At 44.1% G+C, this 14,602-nt stretch overlaps 1 protein-coding gene across 1 annotated transcript in view; it reads right to left on the reverse strand.

Moving 5' to 3' along the window:
* The window catches only part of CHAT (choline O-acetyltransferase), a 314,503-nt gene that overhangs the window by 125,422 nt on the left and 174,479 nt on the right, over positions 1–14,602 (reverse strand). Inside the window, exon 7 of the mRNA XM_085615102.1 lies at positions 13,198–13,367. Within this exon, the coding sequence (XP_085471228.1) occupies positions 13,198–13,367 (170 nt within the window). The remainder of the gene's footprint in view (positions 1–13,197; positions 13,368–14,602) is intronic.

The raw sequence follows: 14,602 nt of genomic DNA on the forward strand, positions 1-14,602 counted from the left end.
TCCAAGGAACTTTTTCAGCAGGACCTGCATGAGTCCAGGAGCCGGCCTGACCTCCATTGCGGTCGGCCTCAACTTTGGATTTACTTTGGTCCAGCGCACCCTCAAGTACCCCCTAAGGGCTATTTTCTTCTAAGCACTACTTTTTGATTTCTTCTTTCAAAATTAATAACTCTGGTTCTAATTATTGAATTTGTGTTGTTGTGGTCTTGTTTTACTCATCAAAATATAATCTCTTTTTCAAACCCTGTGTGGAGTTTTTTTGTGGTGTTTTCATTGTGTTCTTGTGTATATGTGTGTGTTGCACAAATACTTTACACATTACCTCTTTAGATGAGCTTGACTGCTCTTTGCTAAGCTGCCAGAGGATGAGCACAGGTAATCTTTTAGTGTGTATATAGCTTACCCTTACTATAATGGTGGTTCCTGCCTGGACAGGGTGCATACCTCTGCCAACCAGACATCTTAGTTCTAACACTCTGCATATCAATTTTCATCAAACCCCTTCCTTTTTTGAGCTTTCTGCCTCTTCTCAAAATAGTTCTCTGCGTTCCTTCCATGGTCACCATATCTTTCCAATATTCTAGGGGCAGCACCATTCTTTTAAGATATCTCTTTTTGCATACATCACGATAAAATCACAAAGAATAAGTTTATATCCGTGTAGAGTTATGTTGTTCCATATGCCAAGCACTGCCAGTTTTTTGGCAATTTCAAAATTTGTTTCAATGGTTCTCTGGATCTGTTTTTTTTATTCCATTCAAGAATCTCTGCATATGGGGGCAAATCCCATTGCATGTGTAAGAAATTATGAATATAGTTGCAACCCTGGTCTTCTTGACTCATATTACGTTTGAACAGTTACACCCAGGTTACCAGTGTCCCATACATCAAGGATATGCCATGTTTGATAGTGGGGCAGAGAGCACTCAATATTCCAGTGAGGATTCCTCCTTTATCACCTTGTGTATGGGAATCATCTTTTTCACTGCATGAGAGGTATCAAGAGTGCTCTGATTTGGATGGTTTGTATTCCTCTTTCAGGGCCCTGAATGGTTTGGGCCCCCTGATCCCCAGATATTACCCAGCTTTGACATACCAATTAGGTCACATTTCTGGAAGCCCTCCAGGCCCTGCAGCTCACTTAGCATTCCTGATTTCCATTGTATCATTTCTATTGTCATTTCCCCTTTCCCGCCCAATTTTACGATTTGCTATTTGCCAGAGTTTAAGCACTGTTTTCGTGCGGGACGGACATATATTGGTTATTCCCCTTGCCCTGTGCCTCCAAGTGACATTTCTCTCTCACTGTCTTCCTGTCAGCCATTATCAACAATTCCCGTTGGGTACTGAATGCCCAGTTTTTAAAGACAGATGCTGAGATGCCCAGTAGTAATTTCGGAGGCCACCTTATGGACCCAAGAGGCAAAGGCTTTTTGGCCACGCTGAAGAAGAGCGAGGACATTTGTCTGGTACTAGGCCTTGGCGAAACGTGTATTACGCTGGCATAATTAATGTAATTTCTGTTACTCTTGTTACATGAAATTCTGGGAAGAATGCTATTATGTCACATCATGTCAATATGGGTCATTTGTGGCAAAAATATAACACAAGTGTGCCATTTACAGTAAAGATGTACTGTGAATGCATGGAAACAATGCAAATGACAGAGCTTGAGCAGCTGTTATTTGTAATGCTTTCTTTTTTTTACACTTTTGTTTTACAATGAACTGCTGCGTCCTATCCAAAGTGGAAACGAGATGTATTTCACACTAAAATACAGCAAAAAATGCCAGTTTTGCATTTCACATAATTACGGATAATTTCACATAATTTTGGTGAAATATTGCATAATAACACAAAAGTAAATTTTGTATCCCAACACAAATGAAAGGGTTCGTACATGGGGCCATGTACTTTCACCCTGGCCATGGGCCTTGTGTAGAATAATTTAACCCAGGTTATGAATTCTGAGCCAAACCCCATTCTTTTCCGTATTGCATTTAGAAAAGGCCTTTTTTTTTTAAAGTTTAAACTTTATTGAAACCTAATGAAAGAAAATACAGAAAATACATCATATATAAAAGATGACAATATAAGAGAATACATAAACTTCAGTAAATAGATAATCGGTATTTATAATGAAACAGGGAATAATGAGGGAGGAATAAAAAGGAGGGAAATAAGAAAAGGGGGAGGGGAGGGGAAGAGAAGGGAAGAACAAAACTATAATAAAAGTATGGAAAAAGGAGGAAATATCAAAAACGTAATCTCTATCAATACAAAAAGACGTTTGCGAATATAAAATAACCATAAGATATCAAACCATTAAAAGGAGTAACATTAAAAATATACTTGTATCTAAACATAAAGACAACGAGAACATTCAAGGAGGTTTTCTAACGTCATCAGAAGTATCCACTGGTGTTGAAGCAATGCGGGTTAAGTAAGAGGACAGAGGGAGCCATAAAAGTTCTCTTTTAATAGCTAAAGAGATGGGTTGGACATGACTAGTATCAAGTCTGTGATGAAAGCAAACAGCATTCCACCACGCTCTGAAAGTAACCTTGTCAGCTTGTTTCCAATTGGAAGATATTAAATAGAGTGCGACTGCTAATAACAAATCAATTAGCGAGGGACTGGAAGCAGAGTGTGGCCAAGACGGTGATAAGGAACCTAAAAAGATGTTAGAAGGAGAGAAAGATAATTGAGTGTTAAAAATTGTATTAATTTGGGACCAAACTAGTAACCAAAAACGGGTAATGGAGGGGCAGTCAAAAAGCATATGTTTGAAGTCCGCTGAGGGATGTGAGCAGGACCAGCAGGTGGAGGAAGAGTCTACAGAAAAGGAGGCTAGTTTCGCTGGGGTGTAAAGTAGGCGTTTGTAAGTAAAATAAAGTGTTTGGGTAAATAAAGTTTTTGGGAGAAAAGGCCTTTTAACAGAGTTAAATGCCATCTTGACGGTTATCGAAGAGGAGAGCAGAGAATACCTGGGGCAAAAACATTGTGTGCCAAACATATTGCTGCAAAAGTGTTGGGGACCAAAATATCCAGAAGGTAAGTGCAAATAAGCAAGTATAGATTTACCATTCTTAAACCACATCTACATACCTTGAAGATATATATATATTGTTACGGTACATCTATGGAGTTAAGTATAGTAACACTTTGCTTACCCATAGAAACTCACCTTCATGATATTTTTGTCCTCAATATTTCTGCAACGATATTTCTGTCGCATAATATTTTTCCTTCAGTATTCTGATCAAACACTTTCTCGGCATCCAAATTGAATTACAGCAAATTCACCTACATTTTTTTGCCCTACATAAGCAGCTGTACAGATGGAATAAGCTGTGTCTGGTGTAAAAGGGTGACATAAACCTTAACTGATGTGTATGTATTAGTAAGTCCATTAGCTAGGATGTTGGCTACTATTTTGTTCTTAATGTTTAACAATTCTTCCTGTGGCTTACTCTGTTATTGTATAAGAAATATTGTAACTAGGTATATGTCAATCTGGAGTCAGCCTTCTTTTTCAGCTCTATAAAACATAGAATGCATATGTTCAATATGTTTTCCCGCTAGGCATTTGAAGATTTCCCTGGGGCAGGGACTGTCCTGCTTTTAATTTGGGTTATCACTTCAGAAGGCTCTTCAACACTAATTTCTGACTCTAGTTTCCCCTAGTCCTCATCAGTGAGGGTACTGGTTGGCAAGTCTTGGGTGAACCTCTAAAGGTTTTCTTTAGAGCATGTCAATGTTGCCTCATACATTGCTCCAAAATAGTGGACAGAAGTATTGTCTGTCTCCTTAGTTGTAGTGAATACATTCCTGGAGTTGTCTTTTACCTGTCTGATCCATTTTTGACAATCCTCCCTTTCTGAAAGCTTTGCCAGAAGCTTGCCAGCCTTGTTGCTGACTTAATTTAAGCAGGGTTGCATAAAAAGGCTTCTAGGACATTCTTCTATCTCGGTCAATCCCTTGTATTCTTCCCTTAAGAGAGTCATCTGGTGGGTGTAGTATATGGCTCTGCTTAAAATGTATTAGTAATTAATTTATGGTCTGAGCTTTTTCTTTCCCATTCCTATTTATTCCTATTAATACTAGATATGGCTTGCCATCTTATATAGCTCCCAAAGTGTGATCTCTGAGTACACTTACTCATGTTTCCTTCAAAGAAGGTGTTTGATGGCTTTGATGCATTCCCTGACTGGCTTGTTCCTCAGATACCCGCATTGCTAAATGGAAGAATCACAGATACACACAAGATGATGGACGGAATGTTGCACATTGGCAAACATTCACCCCAAGTCACTGATCTGGGTTTATTACATCGTTATTTTTCTCACCACGCCACCCCTGTTCAGACATGGCCATATGCAAATCAGTCTTGACCCTGTGCCTCATGGGAACAGTCCAGCCCGAAACTGCCAAGCCATGTCTTACCTGGACCAGAATCAAGCATCCTAGAACCGGTTTCGGGGTATCACCCCTCTTCAGCCAGGATAGCTTGACTCCAGTGGCGTAGTGAGCACGGGACCCACATCTGGGCATACCCTTCCCACATAGGGCGAACAGCAAAACACACAAGATGATGGACGCAATGTTGCACATTGGCAAAACATTCATCCCCAGTCACAGATATGGGTTTAATCCATCGTTATTTTGCTCACCACGTCACCCCAGTTCAGACATCGCCACATGCAAATCAGTCTTGACCCTGTGCCTCATGGGAACAGTCCAGCCCGAACTGCCAAGCCATGTCTTCCCTGGACCAGAATCAAGCATCCTAGGACCGGTTTCGGGGGGCAGTTCGGGCTGGACTGTTCCCATGAGGCACAGGGTCAAGACTGATTTGCATATGGCTGGGTTCAAACTGGAATAGCATGGTGAGCAAAAAAGACGATGGATTTAGGCCCAGATCTCTGTACTGGGGTGAATGTATGACATTGTTCTGCATTCTGTCCTCGGGTGAGGTTACTGAATCTTTGTTTAATATGAAGAATGCCTACTGTCTTTGTAAAAGTCTTGTTTGTGAGGTACCATATTCTGAAAAACCCCTAGGTAGTATACTGGAGTCAGTTGTGTGAACCAGGACAGGGGAAGGAAGGAGCAGTATGTTGATGCATAAGGGTTATTTATGTGCTGCTGACAGGTGCATGTATTGTCTTTCGCTAGGGTGACATGTCCCCATGCATCAGAGAGTTTAGGCATGCACACAATCTTTCAGCCCTCTATCCATACTTGACTGCTTGAGCCTCGTGGAGTCTGTTGCTGGATTTAGCACATTAATAAAGTCCCCTACCACAAAGGTAATTCCATGGGACAGTAGTATAATCACATCTCGGAGCTTCCCCAAAGTAGCTTTATCCAGGAGGCGGTGGGATATAGACACTCAGTAAATGGATAGGTTGCCCTTCAATGGTGCCCTCGACCACTGCACATCTTCCCTGGGAGCCTAGTGTGACCTCTGACATCACTAAGGGAAGGTTATGTGAAGAGGGATGGCGACCCCCCTGGAACCCCTAGTGTGGCCAGCATGGAATACCCTATTTTACCCATACTGTGCCAGGAGTGCATAATTGTTGTCTAATAGGTGAGTTTCCTGGAGCATGAGGATAGATGGGGAGGGTTGATTCTCAAAGCCAGGAACAGCTCTCCACTTTATATAATCATTCAGGCCATTAAAGTTCCATATGATGATCAAGAACTCATACATGTATGTGGTGGTCAAAAAATGGAAGGTACGGAAACCAGCAACAGTGTGTGTCGCATACTGCATTTGATGTCGAGTGGCAGGTTGGGTATCTCTGAAGTGGTGTGTACTTCATATTATGTACAGCCACATGGAAACATTGTACCAATAACAACAACAAAACTTGTCACCCAAGTGACCCCCCACAACAGCCCCCACCCTACACGTCCGTCTAGAAGCATCTCTCGCCTGCCTAACAAACTAGGTGTAGATTCAAACATGAGCTCCTGTTTTCCCTAGTGTAAGTAATAGTACACAGAATACAGTGGTGTTGACAGAATTAAGATCACATTTCTGGGCTCGCAGGATCCATTGTTCATAACATATCAATGTTTCTGACATCTTAGGAGCGAGGGGATGACGCCTACTGCCTCAATTATGTCTTTTTGTGCTTTTGGAGGATTTAGAGAGATGAGGTCTACGTCAAAGAGTTCTGTCTCCGTCGCCTGCATGACTTGCGATGGACAGTCTGGCCCATGAGGTTTGTCAGTCATTCCCTACATGAGAGGCAGGGTGTTGCAAATCAGTCTTTGTTCTGTAGCCCATTCCCAGGCTTCCATCAGAGATGTGAAGAAATGGGATTTGGAGGCATATGTTACTTTTAGTTTTGCAGGGAACATGAGCATGTATTGCATTTTAAGGCCTCGCAGTTTCTGGTTGGTCCTATCATAGGATTTTCTCATCTGTTGCACAGCTCAAATGTAGTCCCTGAATATCATGATACATTGTGATTGGAAATGCAGCTCTACCGGTGTCACGAGGTACAAATAGAAGTCTCAGAAAACCCGATATGTTTAACTGATTTCTCTTTATTTTGCCACTCCTTTTAGGAATAGTGGGGGGTTCGCTGTGTGTCCCTTGGTTGTAGTCTTCAGGGCCCGTCTCTTAGTCGAATGCACCACCAAGTCTTCAGGCACAGGACTCCCGTTTGGCTTAAAAAAAAGAAAGAGGCACTTGTTAGTGCAAGCGAAGAGGCCAATGTGAGGGGGAAGGAGTGAGGGACTCAACACCTCCTATAACATAGAGTGCGGGATGGGGAAGCCGTCACCAGGAAATATCAGAAGAAGAAGGATGGAGTATACACGCGGCCGGTCTCCGGTGGTTATAGACCTGCTGCCGAGTTCTCGCCTTCCTTTTGTTCTGAGGCTGACAAGCCCACCCGACACCCGGATCCCTGAAGGCGTGTACGCACCTGTTGAAGCCACGACCCTCCTGGGCCGTGGCGCGGCGGTGCGTCCTACTTGTGGTCGCGGGGCTCCTCCGGCAGACGGTCATCTGGACCCCCTCTCCTTGGCAGCACCTTCTCTCATTCTTCGGTCTCGTCGGGAACTCTGCTGAAGATGCTCTCTCACCTCTGGTCGTCGACTTTGCCTCTCTCGTCCCAGCAGGTAATATGGTGCTCCGTGATTGGTCCGTCCGTCCTTCAGAAGACGTGCCTCGTTTCTGTAGCGGATTCTTTAAAGGGCCAGCTACTGTCGTACTCTCGGTTGCTCTCGACCTTGGGTCCCGGCAACTGTGGAGGAAAGAGGAGACCGCTAGAGAGACATGTCTTCCCTTTGACCCCCTTAGGCGCTGGAGTTAGACAACCAGTGAGCGTCTCTCCTGCATAATTTTGTCCTGATCTGTATAATTGAGGATCTTTTCTATTATGGGTCTTGGGGCACCCCAGGGGTAGGTTATGTTAGGGCACTGTGGGCGCATTTAATAACAAAACATAAGTATTAATGTTCTGGAGGGATCTAGGATTGGAGCCACGGCTCAAGAAAGGCCACTGGGCTCTTAACTTTGACTCCCTCAGGGAAGCCCACAAAACATAGATTACAGGACCTTGTCCTGGTTTTGGTGTCTTCCATATGGTCCTGCTTTGTTTTTGCAGTGGCGGTGAGGCAGGACACAGTGGATGTAAGTTCCCAAAGCTTGTACTCCAGTTCTGAAACGCATCCCTTCATCTTCATGACTATCCACCACTCCAAGCTGATCATGGCAGAGCAGAGAAACCTCGATCTTGGACTCAAGGACAGACTAGAGGTTTAAATAGCCGGTAGGAACGTCTCAATGTCACCTTGCCCCTGGCTGTGCTACAGGGTGGTTGGGGGGCCCTCATGGGGCCTGTGCTGGGGCCGTGAATTTGTCAATTTTGCTTTGGGCCTGTGACGATGATGAAGGTTTGTTGCGGCTCAGGGAGCAGGTTAAATATCACATTGGAGGCAGGACTAAAAGAACTGCAATGACAGTGGGGGCAAGAATAGTGTTGCAGGGCAGTGCCAACCAACTGCGGTCAAAAGTCTCAAATCCTTAATGCACCCTGGCCCCTTGCACCACTGTGCGAAATAGCGATCAGGATGTGCAGCCAGTGTAGGTCCTCTGTGAGTTGTCGCTGAGCCCTCTACCCAGAGGTCCAGTATTCCAGCAGCTCAGGCACCACTTCCACTCTACCCCGGGGAAGAGGGGTCTTGTGGATTAGTCATTTCCATCAGAGGAGCCCCAGATAAGCAGTCCCCACCACCTGTCATGGAAAGCCTCTAGAAGGCTGAGTGGGAAGGAGGAGGAGTCCATTCCCTCTGCTGTCCACTGGACCCTGTAGGGTTAGTGCATGAGTATTGTGCAACGCCGAGAGCTACAGGAAGGTGCTGCAGTTGTAGGAGGGTATGGGCAGGAATATGAAGGTCCAGTTGATTGGATCCGGATGACCTCAGTAAGCCTTCACCTCAAAGTTGCACTTGTTGTTCCCCGGTCTGGGGGTAGTCTGCAGGTTGCCGTTCTCCCGCTATAGGTCAAGAACCGAATTGGGGTCTTGCTGCCCACGTGGCCAAAACCACTGCTCCTGGGCTGAGGCGGAGTGCCGCCACCACCAAAGGTCCTGGGTGTATATCCAAAGGAAGGGGGGGAGAGAGAGGGCCCACATATTGTGTCCGCAGGCCAGCCATAGGGACAGCTGAAGTCCAAAGCAGATGAGAGAGCCCTGGTGACAGCGGCCAAATCCACCGCTGCAGGGCAGGCACCCAAGCTACACCCCCACCTTGGACTCACAGTTATATATTGCACAGAAGACGAGGGGGTGGCAAAGGGAGAAAACTGGCCCAAGACATCCACTGCCGGTTAATAAGGGTGTGGCAGCTGCGCCAGAGCGCAAGCCGTATCGTGGATTCTTGGCTTAGCATGGGTGCTGGACTACCATCTTCCAGCCTCTCACCCAGCTGGGTCCAGTAATGTCTGTGCCTCGACCTTGGCACTCAAGCAGCCCCAACTCATCAGGAGGACGTAGAAGGTCAGTACCTTGTGTGGTCTGGTTAGGACCCCCAAAGCATACCGGGCTCTGGTAGCTCACTCGGTTGTGGTCACTATTTTTAAATTATCTCTAATCTCTTTTATCTAGGTCACTGAGTTTTTTGAGGGATTAGATTCCCTCTCCTGTCACCGCTGCATGTGTGGACATTGCTAATTATTGTATTTTCAGTTTTTACAGGTATGCCATCTGCTTATCTTCCTCCTTCCAACCACCTTGTGTGACAGGTTTGAAACTACCCATCCCTCCAAAGCTCAAGGCATCTGTTGCTCACCTTAATCCCAACAACTCACAATTGATCAAACTGATTGTAATACTGCTTATGCCTTATGAACCGCAAGAATAATTTGATATAAGAATATTGAGGACATAATATTGAGGGACAAAATATTGAAAGGTAAGTGGAAATACAGATTTCGATTACTAACTCCACAGCTACATACCCTATAGATATATGTACCACGTAGGTACATATTTGTGGAGTTACAGAAAATCTATTCATACTTACTTTTAATATTTTGTCCCTCAATATTCTGTCTATAATGTTAGTGACCCACGATATTCTGTAGTCAATATTCAGGATGCACACACCGCTTTTAATGATCATTGACAAGGCAAGCTTTTTCAAGACTTCTTTTTCACCTCATCAATGCATCTTAGTTTAGCCTGGACCATGTGGGTAGAATCGGGGAATACATTAAATTGCATGTTTTCAAACTGGAAGGGCCCCTTAACTCTGATGCTGTTAAGAATTGCTTCACAGTACCTATAATCCAAGATATGTGCAATTATAGGACTTGGTCATGACCCTTGTTTTGATGGTGGTCCAGGAGCAGGATGTGCACATTCCACCACAAACATTTTGGACATCTCTTTGGATTGGATGTTGTTGAGAACTAATGATTCAATGTACTGCTCGACTGATGTACCTTCTGTCTTTTCTGTATTTCCAACCAGACATATGTTGTTTCTTTGGGAACATCCTTCTAAATTTTCTGCTATGATGGGCAGCCCCTGGTTGTCTTCTGTCTGTGTTTTCATCTCCTCTTGCAGATTTTTAATGGTGGTTGAATTTTGTTCCATTTTAAATCTTACTGCACCCTCTCTTCCAAAGACTTTCCTAAAATAGTCCTAATGAAGGCTATATCTATTGTTTCAGTCTCTATTGTATGTTCTAATACAGTTCTGGATTCATGGCCTGCTGTAAGCACCTCTTTCAACATTGATCTTTCCTGATGTTGAGGTTGGCCCTCTGGATTTTGGCCTGAGGGTTCGTCCATTATCTAATGCCTGTAATCTCTGGGAGAATAATACTTTTTTAGCCAACTTTACTGTGCCAAATTTTGCTCTCCATCTCTGCCCATTCTGTTGCCCTCTTCCCATGGGACAGGTACGGCTACTCAGTGCTCTCTTGCATAAAGTCCAGACTTATTCAGCCACCTTGCCTTTGACTGACTACATGGAGCTGCTGAGTTTTAAATGACCCTTTGGCTTGTTATGTCTGACATTGACAGGGTAGCTTGTTCAAATGTCTCTGTATAGTCCTCTTATCCTCCCTCTGATATTCGGTCTGGGGTTTATGTATCTTGTTCGTCAAGGGCTATAGATGCTTCCACCCAGTTCTCTTCACTGCCACAACAGTGTCTGCCCATTGCAGTGTTGTAACTTGCAATCATGCCTTGAATGAAAAGTGGCTGCCAAAAGATTAATATGTGCCACTGCCGCTGACTAGGACTTGTGTGTCGAGGTCCTATATTATTTTTGGTATCCTTCAGTTTGTCCTCTTGGGTCATGCTGCTTCCACACCCCTCCCCGTGCCCAAACAGCACCTCCTTTTGTGGCCTTGCATTCAAATGCATTTCTACCCAGGGGAATTAGCCAGACCTGGCATCTGACACTTTTACTCTCTATGCGGAGTTGTATAGGCTTCCTGGGCTCTGGTGGAGTCAGCGAGGTGCTATTGGGGATGTCCCACTCCACTTGGCTCTCTGGGGATTGGCTGAGGCCTAGTTGTCCATCTCTCATATATGGACCATTCAGGAAGTTGCACTGCCCATCTGGCTCCATACTCGTCTATGGGTTCCTCCTCCCCTCACCCTAACTGGTGAGGTGAGGAAATGCATGTAATAGGTGTCCCGTTGGGACAACCATCTGACTGAGCCTAGCCATTCATGCCGCACGACCTAGTCCCAGCTGAGGTGGGAGGGTCTAATTTACCATTATTTCAGCTGTTTTCCTCAACCATTCCTTAGCTCAACACATGATCCGGTTCAAATCCAGGTTTGAGCTGTCTGCATGCTACTTTATATGCACGGATATCTACACCTTCACATAATATTTGCTGATTTCGCTCTGTGGGCGAGGAACATTCTAAATATGTCACCACTTGCATTCTGCATCAAAATTAAAGTGATGGAATGCTTAAATTATTCCCAGCCAATTGCAGATGGTACGGGCTGCTTCTTAATCTATTGTTATTTGCCCACCATGCCATCTCAGTTTGGACCCAGCCATATGCATTTCAGTCCTGACCCTGCTCAAATGGGAACTGTCCTGCCCAAACTACAAGGTCAGGTTCTACCTAAAATGGAACACAAGCAACTCAGGACCAATTTTGTACTTATTATGGCTCATCAGCAAGGTATGGCATGGTTCCAGTGGTACAGGGAGCATGGGAGTCTCATCTCGGCATACCCATCACACTTAAGGCATCAAAAACCCAGTGATGGACAGATTGCTTGAATTAATCTTGGCCACTGCCAATAGCTTGGGCCGCATCCCAATCCATCACTTTTTGCCCATCATGCCACCTAAGTTTGTAACCAGCGATATGCAAATCAGTCTTGACCCTGCTCCAAAGGGAACAGTCCTGCCCAAAATATAAGGGCAAGTCCTTCCTCAACCAGCACACAAGCAACCTAGGACCAGTTTAGCTGTATTAGGGCTAATCAGCCAGGTATAGCTTGGTTACAGGGAGACAGTGAGCATGAGACCCACGTCTAGGCATACCCATCATACTTAAGGTATCAAAAACAAAGTGATGGATGGAACGCTTAAATTAATCTCAGCCATTGGCAATCACTCCGACCACATCCCACCATGCACCTCTTCCCATTGGTGCAGGGTCAAGACAGATTTGCATATGGCTCAGTCCAAACTGAGGTGCCATGGTGGGTGAAAAGCGATGGTTTGGGACGTGGTTTGAGATGTTGCCAGTGGCTGAGATTAATTCAAGCATGCCATCCATCACCTTGTTTTTTTTGCCATCTTGCTTGTTGATTGTCCATGACCGCCTGTGCTGCTCTGTTTCTGTGCAGCATTATTCGAAAGTGATGTTTTTTATGTTGTTGTGTAGTAGGTTGAATTTTGGCTTGACTTTTTGTTGTGTTGTGTCCTATCTTTTAATTGAGTAGTCATGTTGCTTTGTGTATGTTATTGTGTTAAGTTTTGTTGCTTACTTTAGATTTGTCAACAAATGTTGCAATATTTACAGCCAAAAGCAGCAATTTCCATCAAAATCCCAGTGTAAGCAATCATTCTCCACTGTCTAAGTGGTGCACTGCTCCGGCTCTGCAGCTATTTAAGACTCCAGTCAGCATAAACCTATGTCGGGGACCATGTCTTAAATTAGCACTTGAAGTGCTTACAATATATAATACACCCCCTGGAGTGATGTCGGTTTTACAAAGTGGTAGTGATGAAGTTACATTAGATCGTCAGCTTTTCTATCTGGCAGATGGAATGCAAACGGAAATAAAGATGAGGACATTTTTCAAGGTGTGGTTAGAAAATACCAACAGACCATAAACTACAATGTATGCACCGATGCATGTCACTTTTGTGGTGTCTAGGGTTAACCAACTGTCAAGCTGTTCTGGTGATTTTTTTAACTTCATTTTGTTTCAAGAAAAAACACATCAAGCCAAAGAAAATAAGCATCAGTTAATTTCAGTGAATTTGTAACCGTTTCAGCTACAACCTGCAGTTACTCTTGACACATCTGTAGATTTCTTGGAAAGCGGTGTATTCAGTGGCATGCCTATTTATACTGCATTCGATGCAGTGCAGGAATTGCCGTGCTCAGGTATATTGCTCATCACCCCCTCCGCGTGCTAATATTCATCATCCTGGTGCAAATAAACACCAAACCTCTCACCTGCATAGGCTTGTCGTACCAACGATTTGCGCCATTTTTATCATAGCCGCCCCCATGCAGCAGCTGCAGCGCCATGTTTGTCTCGCTTAGTTCCACCCCACTTGCTGCATCCAGACACACGATGCATGCACAACGTTCGATCATGTCAAGGGAATCTCGATTTGTTGAGTCTGAAAATAAACAAAAAAAATTACACACATGGGAAAAGGAAAGTGTACTAGCCAGTAATTCAGAGCATCAATCCAGATGCTACTTTCAGTGTTAGACTCTGCTTCATAAAACTACCTATTTAAGATATTTGTACTTACATTCACATTCTAAAGTCTAGTGGTGTAGACTCGACTTTTAGCAGTCACAGAAATGTTATCGTCAGTGCTTTAAATGGGCAGGTACTCACCGGTACTGAGCACCGGCACTTCCGAATTTTTTTTCCGTCAGTACCGGCACTTCTCTGTAGCCAGGGAGAGTACCGGTACCCCGAACCAAGGCAGGCACGGCAGTCTCGGTTTCTCTGCTCCAGTGCAGGGCAGAGGCCGCTCTGCCTCCGAGGAGCTTGTAATTAACTTGACTTAAGTATCCTTTTACAGTGTTGCTGGTGAAAATTCCATCAGCGCCCATTTCATTGTCCCCAAACTGCAGGGGGGTGAGAGGGTTTGTGTCACGCTGTGATTAACAGTGCAGGGTCTCTAGACAGACTCTGCACTGTCAATCAGGTGGGCAGCGACCATTGGGGAGAAAGTGCCATCATGACTTTCATTTTGTGTTATAAGTTAAGCTGTGTTTTTTGACATAAACAGATTTCTCATGTGTTATGTGCTGCAACTGGTACAGAAGTCTATGTATGATGTTATTTTGCCTGCAGCCCCGCCCCTAGCCCCGCCCACTTGCCACACCTCTATTTTAATGAGTACCTGCACTTATTTTTCCCCATTTAAAGCACTGCGTGGCATTGAGATAGCTCTCATTTTAGTCACCATTTATTTAGCATTTTTCAAACAAATAAATATATTTTTAAACCATGGCGACATTTGAATTGAGCAAGCAGATGAAGTTAAGATTCAAACCATATTTTCAGTCGAGAATTAACATATTATAATGTTGAGGATGGAAATTTCCACACCTGGAAATGCCCCCCAAAATAGTGGCTTACTATGAGCGAAAAAAAATTGCATACACAACATATAAACTCAATTACATGTACAAAAGTTCAATCAAGACCTGATGCATTTTGCTTTCTAGGGCATTTTATTTTAGCCAGAAAATTGAATATATACGTGTGCCCTGTACGTATGTGTTTTTTAACTGAAATGTCTCCTTTACAATGCACTTGCTAGGGTCAAAGAAATGTTAGTGACCGTTAAAAATTATTCGAACATCATCTTTACAGAAATTCAAAGAGAGGAAA

The sequence above is a fragment of the Triturus cristatus genome, chromosome 1_2, assembly GCF_964204655.1.
Source record: "Triturus cristatus chromosome 1_2, aTriCri1.1, whole genome shotgun sequence".
In the NCBI taxonomy this organism is placed as follows: domain Eukaryota; kingdom Metazoa; phylum Chordata; class Amphibia; order Caudata; family Salamandridae; genus Triturus; species Triturus cristatus.